The 14,991-nt window shown below is 38.4% G+C and overlaps 1 protein-coding gene across 17 annotated transcripts in view; it reads right to left on the minus strand.

The window, feature by feature from the left end:
* PSPC1 (paraspeckle component 1) overlaps positions 1-13,778 on the minus strand; it is a 68,153-nt gene extending 54,375 nt beyond the window's left edge. For all 17 annotated transcript variants that reach the window (XR_008820186.1, XR_008820185.1, XR_008820181.1 and 14 more), the window contains exons 1-6: positions 13,264-13,778; positions 11,094-11,395; positions 8,398-8,493; positions 7,222-7,418; positions 1,850-1,934; positions 805-913 (exon numbers count right to left, since the gene is read on the minus strand). Coding sequence is in view for 3 of the 17 variants with exons in the window: in XM_056328567.1 (XP_056184542.1) it covers positions 805-913; positions 1,850-1,934; positions 7,222-7,418; positions 8,398-8,493; positions 11,094-11,395; positions 13,264-13,638 (1,164 nt within the window). In the remaining 14 variants the exon portion in view is untranslated. The remainder of the gene's footprint in view (positions 1-804; positions 914-1,849; positions 1,935-7,221; positions 7,419-8,397; positions 8,494-11,093; positions 11,396-13,263) is intronic.
* Positions 13,779-14,991: the final 1,213 nt, after the last annotated feature.

The following is a 14,991-nucleotide window of genomic DNA, read 5'->3' on the forward strand; positions in this document are numbered from 1 at the left end:
CATGAAACTAAAGTATTCACAATACAGGCTGCATTCATTTAACTGCTTTGGTTAGTAGAAACAAAAAAATCATACCCTTGACCAAAATAGATTATCATGAAAAATTAGAAGCTGACTCCTCTGAGACCACCATTTTGATAGTCCTGCAGGATGAGTCTTCAGAGGCAGAACACGCCTAAATTACTAATATAAATAACATAGAAATTATAGCAGAGGACAATTTTTTTTTCCCACCTTTAATCTTTTGGTCTCCTTTTAGCAAAGATTTTGAGGTTCTCCTCATCTAGTTTTACACTAGGGTCCAAGAGGAAGAGTGATTTTATGCTCCGTATGAAGTTAACCCTGCCCATTTTGTTTCTGAAGTATATAGCCTTAACAAGTTGAACATAAAAGTGAGCAAGCAAATCAAACAAGCTTAACAGCCTGAATTGGTTTAAAATTTAAGCCTTCACACTAGGGCACCTGCTCATGGAAAGATCATTTATTCCCATGACCTCCCACTCAGAAAAATTTAATTATTTTATTGGGAAAATTTATTTCCCAAATAAAAGAGGCAAAATATCTTAACACCTTCACTTAACTGAAGTGTTATATTATCAGCTTGTAGGAAAAACAACATTGATGCCATCGTACAAAGAAAGAAACAACTACACTACTAAATTTGTACCACTCACAAGAACGTTGAAATACTAAATGAAAAACAGTAAACAAGAAGGCGGCAGCTCAACAGCTAGTATAGTATATAAGAATATCACAATTAAAAAGATTTCACAATTTGGACCTTTATCATAGAATTTTACTTACATTATCCATGAAATTTGGCTTAAAACCTCCCTCCTGCTGTCGTCGTAATTCCTCCTGTTCCCTTTGGCGTAACATCTCTTCTTCACGACGTCGATGTTCTTCTTCATGTCTAGAATTTTTTCAAAAACTGTATCAACTTAGACTCCTGACCTGTTCAGTCTTGTACTCAGTCTCAGGAGATAAGATCAAGCATATAAACAAAGCTGGCCATTACTTATTATTTTATGTAGCATAACACACTAATCTATGTGATGGGTTTGAATATTATTGAAGGATTTATTATTGTTAATTAGAATACAGGTAATTACAATACCTGCACATTCTATACTTGTTCTTCTGGCTACATATTGGTAAGCAGGTTACAATACTCCAGGTTTTAACAAGTCCCTGTGGATTAAAACATTTCAATACTACCAAAAAGACACATTTTTAACTCTGAGAGGAGTTCATATTGTGTTCTTTTTTCTCATCTACATTTCTCATTATATTTAATGTGAAAAGCATAACCTCAATCAACATGATGCTACTATGCTCATTATCGTAAATTTTAGCAGGCATGAAAACAAATATTTGTATGAATCAGATCCTAAAGGAAAAATTGTCTACAGCATAACAGAATATCAAGTGAAAATATCCCCAAAATCTCATGTGAGACTATAAATTTGCAATGCTACTATTTCATATGCAGTTCACCTGCCTTTAAGTCTTAGAAGCATGTCCAAATCTATTACAGCTATGCTTCAGTTACAAGGTTGAAATAAATAATATGAAACAAAAAAAAATTAAGACATTTCAAAACTATAAATTTAACAGTACTAGTAAAGCTGAAATGATTTTTTTTCAAAACCAAGAAATATTTTAAAGCATTCTTTTATATTAGCGTAAGTGATCATTTCTGTTCAAGAAACATGTTATGCTTTTTAAAAGTAACTTCTTAGCAGCAGAAACATTTGCTATCAAAAGCAGGCCCTACAAGCTTCAGTATTTAAATTTACACAGGCCTACAGCAGATGCACGCCACGCCTTTGCACAGTAGAAGAAATACCTCAATTGTATCTGCTTGCGTTTTTGAAGTTCTTGATTTCTAAGTTCTTCCAAACGCCTCAATTCTTCTTGACGTCGCATGAGATCTAACAAGATTAAAAATGTAAAAGGTGAAAGCTGCCAATCAACAATGTGGCAACACAAAAAAATTGCTATTACTGTCAGATTACAGTTCTAACATTCAATTTTTAAAGAAATTTCTCAATGCATTTAACTAGTTTCTTCCCATAAAGCTAAGTCTAGTATATAAAAAAAACCACTGGATCCACGGCTCACAAACACAGAAAGATACAGGACTAGAAAAGACTCCAAAGCAGGCTATGGAAACAGAAATCTGAAGTCCTCCAACAAAAGGAGGAAAAAACCTCTCAATCTCTTAAATCACATCCTGGTTCTACATCTAGGGCAAGGCATTAATATTCTCACAACAGTGCATATTGCTAAAAGTATTGTGTACTAGCAAGAAAACCAGTACAATATATATAGGCTTATACCATCCACCACCTATTGCAGGCCACTACACAGCACACATCAGAAAAAAGTGATATGAACTTCAGGTGCATGTAATCTGAGCCTCCATAACGATTTATCATATGACTCTGCCTATAGCAACTTACAAACAACTAATCTTTCAACACTACCAGAGAGGAACAGCCATGTATCCTCTTAAAAGCACTTAAAATGCTCGTAAAAAGCAAGGCACAACTAACACCAGTTTTGCTGTACTAGTTTCTGACCAGTAACATTATTGATTTCTCCCTGGAAATTTATGCTTTCTTCAATTAATATTAATTCTACCTTTTGTTAGAAAGCAGTTGTTTGCCTTTTCTATCTTCATAGGACATTGGCTACATGGCATTATTTATAGACACCATGAGCAACATTTCACTATACCACCTACTATACGCCTTTTAAGCTTTAGTTCAACTACTCCACACGTTTCTCTATGCATTTCTTCACTAAACTAATTAAAGCATCTTTTTAGCCATGCAAATCACTTCCCTCAAACTTGCATGAGCATGCATTATTATAACTTAACCTTTTACTTTAATATCCAAAACCGACCACAATGACCAGTACTTTTCACCAAAATATCATGGAGGGTTTTTTCTAACAAAGAAGATTATCAGATTTTTATTCTCACAGCATCCTTACTGATATTAGAAGTCCTTTCTCAAGCACATTTTGCAGGCTTGCTTTTCCGATCTCTTCTGCAAAATTAACACATTTCAATAGAATATGATTGTATTAAAGATTCACTCAAATCACAAAGCCTGAAGGCTGCTTCTTTCCAACCCAACTGTGGTTGCTACAGAAGGCTTGGCCACTATTATCCTGATACATGGAGAGTGCCACAAGCACTTTTTTTTTAATAACCTCTAGATTATTTCAGAGTAAAATGGACTTTTTTTCTTTTAAAAATCAACCTTTACCTTGTTTCATGGTATTACTGAGATCAAGAACTGACCCATTATTTGCTCAATATTGTCCACAGTGGGAAAAGAAGCTTCCTTTTCAGTTCTTTGTTCCTTCATATTTATGTAGCGTTCCCTTTTTCTTGTGTTAATACACTGCACACAGGATTTCCTGCTTTCTCTCTGCCACTAATTGCTACAAATTTATCATTTACTCCCCTTTATCTTTAAGGTGTAGTATCCTACTTTTTCCCAGTGTCCTCTTAATTTTTTCCCACAGCATAGTTCTGATTATTGCCTTTCCCGAAGTTTATAGTATTTAAAGTTCAACATATCAACTTATAATCCAGTACCATTTGACAACGGTAGAATCTCGGCACAAAGCCTTACAAGCCAGATGAAAATACAGATCTATAGCTTCAGGCTGTGGACAGAGCCATTTATATTAAAAGACATGCAATGCTGCTAATTCTGGACTGACATGTTGGACATAGGCCCTTTCTCTTGAATAGAAAAAACCCACACTAAAGCAGCTGTGGAAAAAAACCCCAAAGAGCATTATTATTAGCTTCTGCACCTTCTCATGCTTAAAAAAGGACAAGGTCTTCATTTTCTGCTTAACCTTCTGCAGAGCAGAGGACAGAAGGTGAAAGCATATTCTCACCTCTGAAGTTAATCCTACAAGCAGTGATACAAAATCCGAAAAGATTTTTAATTTGGTTCAGCTGCTGATTTTTCAGGTTCTAGAAGTTGAAAGCAAATGCCCAACTTCCATATAACTGATAAAGGATGAAGCTTCTGATTAAATTCAGTCACGTTTTCCAGTATTTTCATAAACTATTTAACACCATTATGAGACAATATTTACAAAAGTCTGAAGCACATTACCAATATGTAGATCAGAAACATCATGACAATTTACTTACACATGGAAACATGTTACTCTGCTTTACAAATTACTTCTGACTCAATCATGTATTCTGCTTTACAAATTACTTCTGACTCAATCTGTCAAAACATGACACTTAGAAGTGAAAAATTACACATGTCATAAGAATAAAGTCTACCTTCAGTATTAATATCACACCACAAAAACCTGCGTACTTAAGCCAACATGTTCCAGTTCAAATCCTACTAGCTCTCATGATGCAAATTCTACAAAACCTTCACCTGCAGGAATATATGGACTCTACTAAGCTTGCCCTTCCCATCATCTTTTTAGCTCCTGACAATATTGCATTCCGTATTTCAGAATAACTACTTCTGTACTTCAAACATGTCGTTTGTGCATTAGGCATACAGAAGTATTAATTCTAGGTTCTGACACCTCAAAAGTTGCATCTTTCTTAAACACCCTACAATGCAATCTCATTAATATAATATTCTTGACATTGTATGAACCCAGAGACACCGTTCAGTCCAGTAAGATATAGAAGCTACTAATATCCGAAAATAAAAATAAGAGGGAAAAAAAAGAGCTTATTTTCATACATACTAAAGCTAAAGAGTTGACAAGATTGAAATACGAGGAATGTCTACTAACCCCTAGGAGCCTGGCAAATTAAATACCTTCAGGTGAATAAGCAGAAATCTAATTATCTAAACAAAATTCCAAGTTATTTGGTACTGAAGTAGTCTGCTAACTGAACAGGAAAGGAAAAAACCCTCCTCCCACAGTAACAAAAAGCTTGTTTCCTCACTGGAATATTAGCACCAAAACCATTCATGTTTCTAGTGGGTCTTTAACAGGAGTAATTCTCTTCCATATAGAGGTGGAGTTTTCAATAGATATTAATAAAAGAGGCTACTTTTTCCCTCACATTCTTCTTGAAAGAAACCCTCATACCCACAAAACATAAACTGTTCTCCCATGTTTTACCATCAAGACCTTTTCTATCTTAATGAACAGCCACTGTCATCTTGTCTCAGTTTAAAACATGATTAAGGCATGATAATTTAAGAAAAAGTAATGCCTAACCTTGCTGCCAAGTACAGGCAACAGGTGGATAAATTCTAAAAAAATTCCAGAGTGTAAGTTCCAGAGCAGGTTCATTAGTATTGTGAAATGTTAACAATTAGTTAAGTCAATGGCAATTTATCTAACCTGTATTTTCAGCACTGAACCATCTTTACCAGTGTCAGTCACACATATACACCACATTAAAAATGTCTAACTGAAAAGGGGAGCTTGTCCTATGTATTATAGGCATTGTTGTTATATCACATTAACATTCACATTCCTCACCTATAAGATATACCTATGCTTACACACAAACCAAATGCTTTAAAACTTTTTGCTTGGAAAATACACCAAGAAATAACTTGACATTTGTCATTTCAGGTGCTGCAATAAATAACTGGCATTCCAAAACAGGGTTTGATTTTATTATGCTCTGTATTTTACTTCTGTATTTAAGATCTTATGTAAACAGTATGGTTTCACACTAAAAGCAAGCATGTCTATTTAGAAAAAAACAGGCTAAGTAAACTTTTTCCTAATGACAACTTTCAGTTGCAGTAGATTTAAGGATACTATACTAAAAAAAAAAAAATATCCTCCTTTTAATCTCTTTTCCAGTCATGAAATGTTTTAAAACAGATTTTAAAAGACTATGTGTTTACAGTTAATATATCCAAGCATTCAGGTGCTCTAATTCCACCAACCTACTGAATACTTTAATTCCAGTCATACAGAGATTTTCAACGTCATACAAGTCAGCAGAAACAAGATAAACCAGCCTCACACAGGTAAGTGGTACTATCAACAAAAATGCCCTTTCTTAAGAGTAAGCATTAAGTAAAGCCAAATAATTGCAGCAGACAGCTTGCATGAGTTACCTGGGTTTCAGTTTTGAAATGCATCAGTAAGTTCAAATCCCTTTAAAAAGACATGGCACTCTTATTCAGTCTATCAAGCTAGTTATTGTACTGTCTTATGATCTAACACACTCATGGATAAGAATTTTTTTAGGTAGCCATGATCTCCCTTAAATTAAGATTTTTAAAAAAACAAAGAAAACCCCAAAATACTTCAGTGTTCCATTCATGCAACAAACCTTGAGATCCTCTCCAACAGATCGGAAATATATCTAAACTCTATCCACTAGTGTTGCAATTTAGCAGTCAATACAGAGGGAACTAAAGTAAGTAGTAGCTCAATGGTTCTGAACTGGAAAGCAGTGATTGCATGTGCACCACATTTTGGGAAAAATGTGTTTTGGGGAGAAGCAGAAGGTATCAGATACTTACCTTGCTACCACTCTCTCTGCCCAAGAAACACAAGCTCCACCCAGCTTTGTTCTTAAACATAGAGCATGAAAGCAATTTCTAAGGTGACTTTTTTCCCCCTCAACACTAGCAGATGATGTCCAAATTAAAGAGAGGGATACATAATCTTAAAATTTCAAGAATGACTGAAATTCATGGCAACTGTGAGTTATTTTGAGTTGTTACATAAATGCTATGCACACATCAGACTTCTCAGCCAGGTTTCAAAAGGGAAAAGAAGTAACATCATCTACAGGAACATTTAAAAACTTAGCAGAGGTGCACAGAACAGCCAAAAGAAGTACAAGCTATCTATCATTTTATTTTTCCTGCACATGGCCCACATACAGTACTTAGTCCTATCTAGTACCATAAGCAAGACCAAAAATGGAAAATAATTCTACTGATGAGTGTGAATCTACCAATTAAATTTCTTTACATTAATTAATTAAACTAGACATATTTCAGAAGTGAAGAAAACAGACACAGACCCCTTTGTCAGTTTCTTAATCCATCTCTGAAAATCATTAAGGAATATGTGTAAGGAGAAATATTACTTCCTTTTTCTCAGTTTAATGTATTTAATTAAAGTGTCTGAAAAAATCTCCAAGTTTAATATACAGCCCAGTATGCTACACAAAGAAAACCTGTGACAAAAGAAATTTAATACTAGTAGATTATCTAATTTTACCTTGCCTCATCAGCATTAGCTGATGCTCATGTCTAGCTGCTTCCATTTCTGCCTCTAGTTTCTCTTTGGCTTCTCTAATGTTCCTGTCAACCTGTTCACGCTGTTGCTTTTCCATCTCATCAAGAGCCTTCCACCGTGAAGCATACTCAAACTCAAATGTTCCAGGCTGAGCAAAACGTGGAGGCTGTTCTCTTTCCCTAATAAAAATTTTGCAGTTAAAATGTACAGAAGGATACATTTACATCAACAGCTGTAACAGCCAAAGAATTTATAAACAATCAGTTCAAGTGTAAATCTGACTTCAAATCAACCTGTCAGGTGACCACATTCTAAACCAGTCAACGCCTCATTCAGCTGTTAAGGCAAGTAATGTGATCACAGAAATTAAAATAGAAATTCATATTTACAGTGGTACAAAATACTAAGCTGCAACACTAGATTGTGTTCAGCCTTCTAAAGCAAGCAGTCAATTAAAAAAAAAGCTAAATAAATATCAAAGCTTACTAGACAGCTCAGAATATTAGCCAGAATCTCTAAACATTAAAAGGTGCAAACATTTTTTTTTTTCACATTGTAACACTAATATGTAATTAAGTGACATTTTTTTAAAGTGGCATTCTACAGCCTTACCAGAACAGGCATTTTAACTTCAAGCAACATGATTTCTAATTAGCAATCAAATTTCAATACTAAAAATTAATATTATCAGACTAGGTGACTTCCCTTCCACCTCATGATCAAGACTGTTTCTCATGTCAGGCTCAAAGCTTTATCAGAACCATGCAAGCCACAAAGATTTACACTCCACTGACTTCACAGTTAAGGGGCTATTCAGAGAACAAAAAAAATCTGTGGGTATACAAATCTCTGCAGGATTAGACCACACCCCTAATCCATAAAAGATTCTAGTTTGGCTGGCAACAAGCTCCAACTAATTGCAGTGTAGGCCAGGAATCTACTTTAGTAAATGCACAGAATGTTAAACCAACAAGTCAAGCCTGAATTTTACTACGATTAGGAAATCTTGGCACTGTCCTATTTAATCCTTTCACACAAAACAGAACAACAGACAAACACTACTTACTGTTACACAAACTTAAAAATAAAAATTAGCATATATTTACCAACCTAAGTACATAAATCATGTTTTATAAAATAAAGCTAAACACAACTTACTTGTGATACTGTTGTGTTTTTTGCATTAGCTTTTCTGGCAGTCCATCTTCATCATCAAATTGCTCCATTGGTTCTACAACAACAGGTCGAGGTGTTCTAGAATACAGTTTCAATTTAATAATTAAATCATAAATGAAGCAGTTAAAGTTATTTTAGTATTTTGAGGAAACATTCCAGAAAGCTTATATGTTAACTATAATTCCTGTACCTTGCAAATTCTCCTTAAACCACAGAATCCCAATGAATCCTGATTTAAAATTATCTTTGAAAATAATTGTTTCTATACCCAAAACCAGCTGTTCTGCTTAGAAACTACAATTTCCTTGATGCAGTTCTGTTTGTTATGAAGTATTCAAAGACTTCTTTAAAAAAACCTCACACCCATCTACAAACAATTACAAGATATTTAGGAAGGAACTACCTTTTTGTTTTCATCAGTCAACACAGGGGCCATGATTGTACTGGGAACAAACCCAAAACAGAGCAACACAACCTATTCATATTTCCACACTGTATTAAAAGTTACTCTACAACTGAAAACAGATTGATAATTTGGCATTACTAGTCCAGTGATAATTGCAAAAACATTTCTGCTTAAGTTATTTAAAGCCCATTATTTGAACAACCACAGTCTCAAAATTCAGAATACTAATTTATCTTGGAAAATATTCTCCTTGAATTCTCATTATCTGTGGTAATTAGAGGCAAGTATGAGCCAGTACTGCCAAGGAAGGCAGTAAAAGAATCCCGAACTATATAAAAAGCTGCCTGCATCCGTCTTGGGAGCACAGCCTATAATACAAACCTTAGAGGGATACGAAAAGAGCTAGAGACACTATTTTCAAAACACCAGCGCTTATTTGTTGTGTTCCACATCTTTAATTTACTTTGCAGGTATTTTCATGGGGAAAAAAAATAATTGTATTTTAACAACATCAACAACTGAAAAAAAAAACCTTCAGGCATTCAGTGCAGATTAAAATGATGAAGTCTGGAATCACGGAACACAACTCAGCAGCTGCTTCTCCTGATGTTATGTGCATGGCAATTGCTGGCAGTTCTGTCATTTAAATGCAACTGAACTGTGGTGTTAACAAGTTATTATTTAAAACAATTTTAAATGTCTAAGTTAACATTTCAAATGCCTAGTTTTGCTATATTTAGCCCATTAATTTCAAATTTTCTTCTGAACAGGCAAAGTTTTCAGCTAAAAATGTAAAATTTTAGATTGTGAAGCAAATGGCAGCAGATTCGTGCTAATTATCTTTGCAACTGCGCATTACGGAACATGTCAGCCTCCTAAGCCAGGCAAAAATCAAGTGGTTTTTATTCACTCAGGCCACAGTTAGATGGTCATTTCAATCCAACAAATTTATCCAGCTGGTAAAACAAGAATACCCTCCCTCAAATCCTAGCTTCTTTTTCCCTGCCGCATCTCTTATGCCAAGAATAGCATTCATGTAACACTGAACTAGATAAGTTCCCTTGTTTGGCTCACTGCGCTTCCATTCAAATACTAATGCCAAGAAAACCCAGGGACTAAGAACAAATTGCTGGCACCTACTGATAACAGTAAAGACGCATTCAGATTGCATTTACTATGCCGCCACCAGGTCAGTTCAGTGGCACACAAGATTTATGAGATTATCACCAGAAAAAGGAGTTCCAGACCCTTCCTCCCAGCCTGCAATCTCCTCCTGGTAACATCACCTCCTGCCTTATCCTCTGCTGGACCTGATGTTCATACCACCCATGTCAGCAAGTACTTTTATGTACTTAAAACAGTCAAAAATGAACCCAAGAGAAACGGCTGAATAATTTTCTGTTGTTTTAGCAAGCACAAGTGGCTTATGGAAGTATCAGAAAGTTCTCAATCAGATAAAAGATCAACAGCACTGCCAAGACAAGAAGACAAGAACTACCAAGTTCCCTAATTTTATAGCAGCAAGCTTCCTTGTTGTGGAACCACAGCCTTATTTTCCCAAATAAGAAACAGAAAAAATGAAAAAAATCCAGAACATGTATCCATTCACACAGTCTTTAAGAAAGCATTTGTTAACTAGTGAATGTGTTAAAGCACAGCAGTTAACAACTCTCTTCAGCAAGTGCAGAAATAAGTGATGCAAGAGAAAAGTGCTGGGATTTGCAAGGTTGCTTGCCCTTGAAATAGAAAGTTTCCCAGAAATCACTGCCATAAACTTCTGCAGAACCTATCTTCATTTTTTTTTAAAAAAGGTACTTTTGGCCTTCCAAGCCACAAATAAAACTTCTGAGATAGAAATAAACGCAGCAACACTTTCCTGAGTTTACAAAGTATCAGCAGTGTAGTGTAGTGCACTGTTCTGTAAGAAACAGCAGTATTATTGTCATATTTTTAGTGGGATCAGGAAGAGTACAAGCAACGAAAATAAAGTCTCACTAGAAGAAGCTCTACCACATAAAGACTGAAAAGAAAAATGGTGCTATCAGACTCTCATATGGTAATTACAAGTCATCTTATTAACAGTAAGCAGAAAAAGACTGGTTTCCTCACAAAAAGAAAAATCAGGAATATTTGGGGTATTCCTGTAAAACACCTTAATTTCTCACTTCAGGGTTTTCAAAAATTGAAATAAGAACTAGGGAACACCCAGGAATGCAGTTTTCTTTCACATCAGAAATACATACACAATTCAAACAAAAGCCTGTGAACTTACGTTGTTAGCAAGAATGCCCCATCACTGCATCTTTCTAGAGCTTTCCGTGCTGGAGGTTTTGCTGCAAACTCTACGAAACCTTTTCCTGTAGCTCTGCCACGATCATCTACTACAACAACAGCTCTTTCCACTGGACCAAACTGAGAGAATGCTTGTTCCAGCAGCTCATTAGAAACCACAGGTGAAAGATTCTTGACCGTTAGGGCAGCTCCATGTGTAGCAAATCGAATTCGAAGTGGTCTGCTCTTCAAAATAGTACCATCAAGTTCTGCCTTTGCTATTTCAGCCAGTGTCCTAGATTCCTTTTTCAAGATATAAAATATTTTTTTATATTTTATTTTCAAAAACAACAGATACCAGATTGTGTTCCTTCCCCCCCTAAGAAGTACCAAAGTTTTTTGCCTTAACTTGAACACATTAGCATTAGGGTCATTCAACTTCACACCCCACACCCCCACCCCCCAAAAAAACCCCCAACGTTCCTGCCTACTGATTAAAAGAATATGCATCTGTCATTCCCTACATTTTTTCTTAAAAAACTACATAGGTGCAAATTTTTGCTGCACATTAGAGGACTTTAAAAATTCTCATTATGACGGATACATTTGTGCTGCTCTGTAAAGGCTTTCAGTAGAGATAAGTTGCTGATGGTTTTCATATTCACCTACTCAAATGTTTTTATTCTGCATCCCCAGCTCCATATACTAGGAAACAGTATTTTCAAAGATTACACTACAGGATCTAAGGTGTTTAGTTTTTTTAAGTAAAAATATCACACTTGCTCATTACCACTGCTGGATGAACTCTCAGTGGATGTCCAATTCGAATTTCATCAACAAATGATGAAATCACCTTTTTTGCTCTTGTATTCATACTTCTCACATTTATGGGCTTTATAAACCCACATCCATGAGACAGTCTGCATCATTAACTGCCTTTTTCCTCATTTCAGAGATTTTTTTGGAGTCTGATACCTGCAATCTCTTAAAGAAAATACTCTTCAGATCATAGCCATTTTCTTCACCGTTCAACTGACTACGTAAATTGTTACAAAATAACACATTCCCTAAACACAACGGAAAAGGGAAATTCAGATAAATGCTATATGTAATCTATATTACATACAAAACTGAGTAATGACATGTAAACGTATCACATTTCCTCCAGAAATTTGCTATTTCAGGCTGGAGGATTCTCAAGGTAAAAGATGAATGGCAGAATGCCACAAACACTTATCTTTAAGATGACAAAAAGAAAAACGTCCTAACCAGTAAAATATATGGAAAAAAATCGTAACTATGGAAAATGGAAAAAATAGAGACACTCAAAGCACGCTAAAGCTATTCCCAGAATTATATACATCAGTGCATTGTAGACATGGCAGTCATGAAAACTAATCCTGCACGTTAACTTAGTATTTAAATATCACATCGTGAACTTTTCAGATTATTCCTTTTTGGCACGCTCGACCCGAGCATATTCGATCGAATACTGTATTACCCCTACAAATCTAGCCTTATCCGGACATCAGTAATTTAAAACAACCCCAAAGTCCCATTTCTTTTCAATTTTGAGATTACATACTCTCTTTTCATGATATGTGAGCAGTGGTACTTCGAAACAATCCTGTCGAGTCTTTAATTAAACCGTTTTCATGGACGAAACGTACAATGAACAGAAATATGCCTCTGCACAAAGAAGCCTTTTTTTTCTAATCCTAAAGTACGATAAATTATCCCATTTAAATAAGGAAAGTCTTTATACAAGTACTACACGAACAAAGCTGATCGCGCAACCACATCTTCCATTCACTAAAAAATAACAAGGCTGCAGGAGTACCCGTGGCAGCAGCACGTCACCGGTAACTGGTGGAGGGGCCCTGAAAGCAGCAGAGTACCGCATAGCGAGATGGAAACCTAAACGCGAGGCGCTGGGAAGGCTGCTCACAATGCAGGCCTCTGGCTCGGATGTACGGAGGCAAATAGGGGAGGGGGGAGAAGAAAGAGGAAACGGAAGGAACAGCGCTAGCAGCAAGGAGAGAGAACGAGGGCCTGCTACTGTCTTTTTTTACACCCGCCCGACAAGGAAAGGCGAGGGGGTGGGCAAAGGACAGAAATCTCCCGCATGCAAAGGCAGCCCCTGGGTTACAGAGGCTCGCGCGAATCCTCACCAGGCGAATGAAGCCAAAGCCACGATCCCGATTGATGAAGACCTCGCTAGGCTCCCCGTAGCGCTCGAAGAGGCGCTTGAAATCTTCCTCGGTGATATCAGTAGGCAGATTCCCCACGAACAGCCGGCAGCGCTGCGTGTAGCTCTTCTCACCAGGTTTCAGAAAGCTTTTGATATCGATGGTGAAGCCAACCTCCTGCTCTTCATCTCCACCTTCCTTGCTCGGCACTAGCGCCATGGCCGCCGCTGCCTCGCTCTCCGTCTCTAGGCCCCGCAATCCCTTCAGGTTGCCGCCACCACCCCCCACCATACCCAGCGGCGCCGCTGGGGAGCTATTCTCGATCCGCACTTGCTTCAAGTTCCTATTCGCTGCCATATTCGGACCTCGTTCCTTTCTCGCTGGTTTTCTCGGGGGACGTGGAGCCCAGCTCAGCAACCACCTCCTCCGACCCTCAGCCAATTCAAAATGGCGCCGCCGACAACCTCAACGAGTTGTAACGTCCCTGAGGAAAGCCCCGCCCACCGCCGCCCGCGCTGCCTTCCCTGCCGCTGCTGCTGCTGCCGCCCGCTGCCGGGCGGCGGGAGGGCTTCGCGCCTGCGCTGCCCTGCGCGGCTGTGAGGGGACGGCGTCTGCCCATGGTGTCGCGCCTGTGTCCGCCACTGTTGTTCGCTCTCCTCCGGCGTACAGGCGATCTTGCCTCACACCAGGAGAGATCGGTCTCCGCATCTGCGGGGACAGATGCGTACCAGCCGGCTGCTCTGGCTGAGAGAACAACCCGCCCAGAAGATTCCCTGCTGCTCCCTGTTAGCTCGGCTGCCTTGATACCTGACCCCCCGCACGGAGAGCAGCCGCAAACGCATCGACGGATTAGAGTAGCGGTCTCGGAAGCGTTCAGGTCCTGCAGGCTCTGCGGCAGTCCGTCCCCAGGCAGAGGCAGAGCCCCTTGCTGGGGTCTCCCCTGAGGGAAGGACAGGCGGGCCCGGGGGGTGCCTGGTCGCGGCGGGAGAGGGGGGGAGGCGTCACGCGGGCGGTGCTGAGGCGGCTGCGGGGGAGCAGCCCGGGGGACGGAGCGCCGGAGCAGTGTGCAGTGGCACTGGGACCGGGGGCAGGGCCTGCAGGCAGCGCAGGGATAGAAAGCCTTCGCCGAGTTAGATGTGAGAGACAAATCTGAGTGGAGAAAGGCTTTGTTACATCTGCTCAGAAAATTTCTTACGCGGCAACATCTTTCATTATAAAGGTGATTACTTTCTTCCAAGAGGTGCAACGTTTCCTTCCTTGGGCACTCCTTCTAGCAAAGGCTGCGTGTCTCTTCCCCAGCACAAGACTACCGTTTTCTCTCCTTGCCTGCTAGACACCCACTTACTGCTAGGTTTGATCCGTGTGCTTCAACCACTAATTCAAGTGGTGCATGATTTCTCAAACAAAGAGCTCATCAGCCTGCCTGAGGCCTCGTATAAAGCCTGATAATCAGTTCTCAGCTCTTACTACCATCGTAGCCCGAGTGCTTCAGGCGCCCTTGTAGCTTTGCATCACACGGGGGAACTCCTAGACAACAGAGCAAAACTTCAGGAGAAAATTACTGTAATACCTGTTTTATGGCTACAACTATAGCACTGAAAAAGTCCAGACAAGCTCATGGTTAATAGTTACCCGCTAGTGCATGGCATGTACTGTTCTTTCAAAAAAGCAACATCAGAAATATTAATCAAATAATATTAAGGAAAAAGT

This window comes from Falco biarmicus, chromosome 2 (genome assembly GCF_023638135.1).
Source record: "Falco biarmicus isolate bFalBia1 chromosome 2, bFalBia1.pri, whole genome shotgun sequence".
Lineage (NCBI taxonomy): Eukaryota > Metazoa > Chordata > Aves > Falconiformes > Falconidae > Falco > Falco biarmicus.